The sequence below is a fragment of the Haliotis asinina genome, chromosome 13 (genome assembly GCF_037392515.1).
Source record: "Haliotis asinina isolate JCU_RB_2024 chromosome 13, JCU_Hal_asi_v2, whole genome shotgun sequence".
NCBI lineage: Eukaryota > Metazoa > Mollusca > Gastropoda > Lepetellida > Haliotidae > Haliotis > Haliotis asinina.
In genome coordinates this window covers 50,237,780-50,244,900 of record NC_090292.1, presented here as the reverse complement: position 1 = coordinate 50,244,900, position 7,121 = coordinate 50,237,780, and the positions used below count along the sequence as shown (strand labels likewise).

The 7,121-nt window shown below is 40.9% G+C and overlaps 1 protein-coding gene across 1 annotated transcript; it reads right to left on the bottom strand.

Annotated features, from left to right (window-relative positions):
• Positions 1–2,136: 2,136 nt before the first annotated feature.
• Positions 2,137–5,701, bottom strand: LOC137259662 (uncharacterized). Its single transcript, XM_067797265.1, has 4 exons — positions 5,115–5,701; positions 4,132–4,164; positions 2,689–2,729; positions 2,137–2,243 (listed from the first exon to the last, which is right to left on the bottom strand). The coding sequence occupies exons 1-4, from the start codon at positions 5,699–5,701 to the stop codon at positions 2,137–2,139; spliced, it is 768 nt and encodes a 255-aa protein (XP_067653366.1).
• Positions 5,702–7,121: the final 1,420 nt, after the last annotated feature.

Genomic DNA, 7,121 nt, shown 5'->3' with positions numbered 1-7,121 from the left:
TGACGAATCTGTTCCGTAGGTGTATCGTACGGATATGGCGGTCTTCGGCGGGCGTCGTAACCCTTGGTCTACCTGATCTTGGACGGTCAGTGGTCTGACCTGTCTGCTGAAAACGTCTCAGGAGGTTGCTGATTGTTGCCTGGCTGCAGTGGAATGTTCTGGCAATCTGACGTTGTGACGCCCCCATATGGGCCATACCGATGGCCCTATTGCGTTGCTCCGATGACAGTCGTGGCATAACTTTGATATGCTTTTTGATAATGCATGATTGCACTGTCGAACAGCTGTATTTATGCAACCAATGTGCACGAGAACTTTTGGTTACACTCAAAAAACCTTTTTCACTGTTTTTCGTGCTTTCACGAAAATCACAATATCTCGGGTTTTTTGCTTGCTACTCAGCTTAAAAATGTGTTTTAGCGAATGTTTTCTCAGTATGTTTTACCTAGTTCAGTTTTGTTTAGAAGCGTAAATGGAAATTTTAAAGTGATAAGTTTCTTTTGCCCATGAGTTTATTATCTAATATGTTAGTGTAGCGTTGACTTGTCAGATTTCCCTCAAACACACACAGCGGGGTCGTTCCTAATAAGGATATCCCTCCCCATACATGAAACTTTGGGCTGTATTTAGGTCGTCGATACAACGGTGCTGACGCAGACTTTGTTCATATTTTCACATTATTGGGATATACCCATATTGAGCTTTCATCAGTAAAAATCACATTTTCCCAGTCAAAGTTTTCATGTACCAAACACCACTCAACACGCCTGTCTTTAAGTTCTTGTTTCATGAGAGGAGAAGGAATTCTCCCATCCAAGATCAATCAAATTTCTTCTAACTGTAGATTTTGATACAACTGTTGATCCCCTTTCTATCATTTCATACCTGATGTTGGAGATGCTTGCCCTTTGCTTTTTAGACGCTAAAATTCCCAGCCGGACGCGATCTGAGAAGTCCAATTTTCTGGGTCTCCCTGCTCCTTTCTGGTGCCCAAAATCCTTTCCCTCTTTAAAATTCTTCCTAATCCTATACACAGTAGAAAGAGGAGTTCCTGTTCTCTCTGCCAATGTATTTACATCATCAATTCCTTGATTACACAACTCAAAAATCAACCTTCTTTTATCTTCAGCAGACATTGTTGACAGTGCTGAGGAAAATGACGTCTGCTACAAATTCTGGGGAGGTAACTCTAATTGTACTATACTCAGTAGGCCAAGATGAGTTACCTCCCTCATACCATTACTTAGTTTTAAGTATCAGTGAATGAGTTGAGGTGTTAGGATAGCTCAAAGTAAGAAGAAAAATTCTCAATAATTATGAACCAGACTATATATGGAGCAACCAATTGTCATGGTATTTCTAAAACAATGTTCCAGTTTATTAATAGATATCTTAATTGTTCGCTTCATTCACTGATGTATACATTGGCGTTTAAATGTGTAAACAGGTAATTTCTATGTCCACTTCTTTCACTTCTACACAGGTGCCACAATATGTGAATAGGTAATTTCTGTATCCGCTTCTTTCCGTTTTACACTTATGTAACAATGTGTAAAAGGGCAATCTTTTGGGGTTTTATGTTGACTTCCAATTGGGAGTGATGTAAGTTTTCTGATTTCACATGAAAGTCCTTTGTTGAGATTTCATTGTGTTATCATGAAAGGAACTTTTGAAAGCGCCTCTGTGTTAGCTGAAACAACATCCCTGTCCAGGTCGATGAAGGCAAGTCTCCCCTTGCCACAAAGAGGGACGGCGCAGAGAAGTACTCCTTGCTTGATGAGCTGCCCTTTTCGTCTGTGCTTGGACGTATACTTTCTTTTGTGGGTAAAATACAAACTGGTGTTGATTAAAATGAGAAGAGAGGAACATCAACTGTTGCTACAACAACCTGTCTGTTCAAGTCAATGAATGCCACTCGTCCAGTCCACTTTATGACTTGACAGTTGTTAAATGATGTAATCCTTCTTGTGATGGTAACACCACAATATGTGAACAGGTAATTTCTATGTCCGCTTCTTTCACTTCTACACTTATGTGACAATGTGTAAAAATGTAATCTTTTGGGGGTTTATGTTGATTTCTATTTTGGAGTGATGTAACCTTTCTTATTAAATAGGAAAGTCCTTTGTTGAGAGTTCATGGTGTCATGACGAGAGGAACTTTTGAAAACGCCATATTGTTAGCTGAAACAATGTCTCCGTCCAGGTCGATGAAGGCAAGTCTCCCCTTGCCACAAAGAGGAACTGCACACAGAAGTACTCCATCAAATTAGTTATTTATTTACTGAGATAAAGGCGTCCTTATGTTCCAGTACTAACAGGCGGGACACTGATCCTGTCAAGAAAGAACTGATAACCAAATTTGGTAGCGATCGAAAATGTGTCCGACATTGAAACACAACTGTCCATGAAGATAAATCTCCCCTTGCTTGATGAACTGCCCTTTTTCATGTCTTTGGACGTATACTTGCTGTTGTGGCTAAAATACAAACTGGTGTTGATTAAAATGAGAAGAGAGGAACATCAACTGTTGCTGAAACAACCTGTCTGTTCAAGTCAATGAATGCCACTCGTCCAGTCCACTTGATGACTTGTCAGTTGTTAAATGATGTAATCCTTCTTGTGATGCTAACGAGTCAATATTTTTATGCTGAGATTAGGCACCCTTCTTACCCGTGTGAGTGATTACGTAACGTGAAGGCTTTGCGTGTCATGTTGATCTCCTCCCCACTGGTATACAAAGGGAGAGTATTCAGTATTGGTACAAATACAAAGTGATTCATACATATCAAAATATGATTATAAGTGTACACATAGTGTGGGAGATGAAGTACATGAAATCACGGGCGAAAATACGTCACCTAGACAAGTCGGGAGATCGAGCTGGCCAGGAAAGCAACGTCACATACGGGGTATTGAGAAAGTCCATGCTGATGTGTATCCCACCCCAGACCATCACGCTACCTCTACCATAAGCGTGAAACTTGTACTCACCCACTGAAGCTGGCAAAACAGGTATATTTACTGATATGTGATGTGTATAGCAACAATTCACTAATTTGTGTAGTAGAAAATCATTGTTGACTTGTAGCAAAATGTCAGTCTAGCGACAGCATGAAACATTTAAGCAGCATGAATAACCGCTTGAAGATGCGCTGAAACTGTTAATCATGTTGGATTAAAGAAGATCGATGGCGGACTAAACAACTGAAACTTACTTATGTTTATTCAGTGTCTAACTAGCACTATCACGGAATAAAACCTACTGTCAGATGAAAGGAGGTTTCATTAAAGAGACCTAATATTCGACTATTAACTGTATGGCTGTTGTTACCCTGTAGCACCGTGCGTGGTTAGCAAGAGAATAAAATGTTGAAAGCAAAGTAACTTACCCATTGACGGAGTTTTTACGTCAGTAGGGGTGTCCACGAGTGGGCCTATCACAATTAAGAGTAATATTACAAGTCGCAGCCTGATGTGTGGACTGGTTACTGCGAGGTATTATAAGATAACTAAGCGGCCACGTGGCAAGTAGTCACTCAACTGACTGTCTGGTGTTGAAAAGAAAAACGCACGCACGCACGCACGCACACACACACACACACACTTCGTATAAATTTTCTCATTAAGGAATCATTGTTAGTAGTATGGGGGCTTTCAAAGACCCACATTTGACCTAGTTTTTTTTAAGTCAAAATCTATTTTTAGAACAGTCCCCTGGCAACGGGTTATATTTAGATCTATTATATCAACGCCCGGTGTCTATTTTTAGAAAACGAGTCACTCCTATCTTTAGATCATGTTGTAAATGGGGGTTTCCCTAAAACTTATTTTTAGATTCATATGGGGTATATAAGCCCCCACCAAACAGTCCCATGTCATACTCAGTCTCTGAAGTCACTAGTGGCTATACATTGAAGTGGTTTCACATATTGTATATATATATATATATATCAGAGTGCACTGGATTACAGTCCTCTTTGGATTATACTGTATGTAATTCACTGAATTTAATCCTATATTGTGTGCAATTCACTGGATATATATTTTCATCAATGTCTCAACTATGCAAAAACAGAACATCAAGGTAAGTGTACCTTTGTGCAAACATCTACGTTTTGAAACAACTTACCTCAGGGTGTCCATAGGAAATTCCTTTACACACCTACGAGGGGAAGTCAATATGTTCATAGAACTCGATAGAAAACAGAACACAATGGTTGTGATATTGGTTTTATTTTTCAATATAGTCTCCCTGAACCTCGATGCATTTTGCCCATTTGTCTTTGAGACTGTCTATGCCCTTGAAATAGAAGTCTTCAGATTGGTCCCTCAGCCACGCCTCTGTTGTTGCCTTGAGGTCATCATCATTGGCAAATCTTGTTCCACGCAAGTGAGATTTCAAATTGCGAAACAGATAGTAGTCGCTGGGGGCCAGATCTGGACTGTATGGGGGATGGTTTAGTTGTTCGAAGCCACATTGTTGAAGAGAAGCTTGTGCAACACGGCTCTTGTGGACTGGTGCATTGTCGTGGAGAAGCATGACTCCAGCTGTCAACTTCCCACGCCTCTTCTCTTTGATGGCCGCTCTCAATCTTTTCAACAAGTCAGCATAGTAAGCCCCTGTGATCGTAGTTTTAGGTGGTTTATAGTCTATGAGAATCACACCCTTTGAATCCCAGAAAACGGTTGCCATGATCTTGCCAGCAGAAGGTTGTGTTTTGAACTTCTTGGGTGCAGGAGAATGCTTGTGCTTCCACTGCATGGATTCTTGTTTGGTTTCGGGATCCCAGTGATGAATCCAGGTTTCATCCCCAGTAACCAGACGAGCATGAAAGTTATCAGGATCAGCGTTGTAGATGTCCAACAGCTCACGACTGGATTCAACTCTCTGGTGACGATCATGTGCATTTAGGTTACGAGGGACCCATCTTGCGGATACCTTGGACATGTGCAGGTGTTCATGGATCACTCTGCAAACACTTCCATGTGAAATGCCACACTCTGAGGCTATCTCGTCCACCTTTATTCTCCGATCGGACATAATTAAGCGTTGGATCCGGGCAATTGTATCTTCTGTAATGGCTTCAGAAGGTCTTCCTGACCTTGGGTCACCTTCCAAGGAGCTGCGACCTCGTACTATCCATGGTAACAAACACATTAGCTCCCAAATGCCATTGGGAGTTAGGTTTCCCTTCCTTGACAGCCTCCTCAATGGATCGAATAGCTCCAGGGAGTTCCATCCAGTGTTTCAAACTCAATACAATACCCCTCTTCGTTGGGTAGGCCATGCCACTCGGGTACACTTCATACTTTCTCACATGTATGCTCAAAACATCGTCCCATGTCTTGGCTGTCATATACACATTGTCACCTAGATGTAAATGACATCTGGGATCCGGTAGTTCAGTCATCTCCTGATCTGTCTCAAGTCCCAGTAACGTTAGGGCCTGTATCTCCCCGCATTCCTCTAGGGCTTTGCAAAACAGGGTGTATGCTTGAGGCCCTCGCCTAGGTGACATGTTGAGTAACTCTCTGGCCCGGTTAAAGGACGTTTGTGGTTTCTCAATAATGTCCGCTTTCATGAGGCAGGTAAGGACGTTAAACTGCACGAGTTTGTCGACCACCTTTCCTACACGCTGTATGGCCTGCACGAGGCCAGAATAATTCTTCCTTAGGATCTCCCGGTGAACCGTTTCCATTTTCTGTCTTCAAAGTAAACAGCTACGAGAGCCAGTAGAGTCAAGAACATAGACTGGAGAGGTTACGTTCTCTTTGGCAAGTGGAGTCGGAATGATCTGAAGGGCTCTTTGGGGGACCTTATATTACCCAGCTGAATCTAAAAATAAGTTTAAGGGAAATCCCCATGCACAACATGGTCTCAAGATAGGAGTGACTCGTTTTCTAAAACTAGACACACCGGGTGTGATCTAAATATAACCCGTTGCCAGGGGACTGTTCTAAAAATAGATTTTGACTTAAATAAACTAGGTCAAATGTGGGTCTTTAAAGGCCCCTATACTACTATTGTTTCTTAAAGAAAACTATACAGGTTTCCTTTTCTGATATTGTTGCCACGAGCACATTGTGTTAATCTGCCGTAGTGAAAAAAACCCCACGATCTTGTAGAATATAAACGGACATTTTTTAGTGATCATAATAAGAATAAGGTTTGTCCTGCAAATATTTTTGTCACATGTAACAGAATACTAAGGAGAATAACGAGAGGATTACTTACAAATTCTCGCCCAATAGCAAACCATTTTCATTTTTTTTAAGACGCTTTTGTCACTTTTTGTCACTTGTCATGAATAACACTACGGAGAATAATGGGAAGAATACTAACAAATTCTCGCCAGTAGGATAAAAGTACCGGTTATACACAATAACATTCCTTAGGATCAAAGAAATTCATTAAGGAGCGTAGGTGCAACCTTGAGAGATCAAACAACTTCCTTAAAAAGCGTAGCAGTACAAAGAAATTCCATAAGGAGCATAGGAGCAACCTTAGAGGTCAAAAGAAATTCCTGTAGAGCAAGTGTGTTGATCATTTGAAACAATGAGAATTTGAGAATTTTTTTTAGCTATCTCATTTGTTTAACGCTTTATCACTTGAAGCAAAATTGTCATCATTCCATACCTCTTAGCCAATCAAACTGAATGTGTATTATACATAATCCAATCAAAACCTCCCTCCACACAATTTTGTCTGAAACCACCAACGTTTTAGTTATTTCAGATCAGTAACTTACAGCAGGAAAGTGTTGAAAATCGTCCATCTCTTACATATTCCTCATGTCGCAGGAAAGTGTGGATGTGAAACGTGTTGCTCTTTCGTCAGTAGAGACATTCGACGATACATTTCTGAAAGTCAAGGATATTCTGGATAGCCAAGTCTATCTGCATGAAATTATGATGAGATCGAGTGTGTTGTACAAAACCATTTATATGGACATGCTGGAGAAGACCAAAGCCTTAGAAGTGAAACTTCAACCAATGTCGCCTCCTTTCTTGAAATGGCTGACGGATTACACTAATCTCATTGGATCTTTCCCCTCTGCTACTAAGGAGGACCGAACTTCAGTGAGCGGAACTGTTCAGGAAACGTCTGTTCTTCAGAAA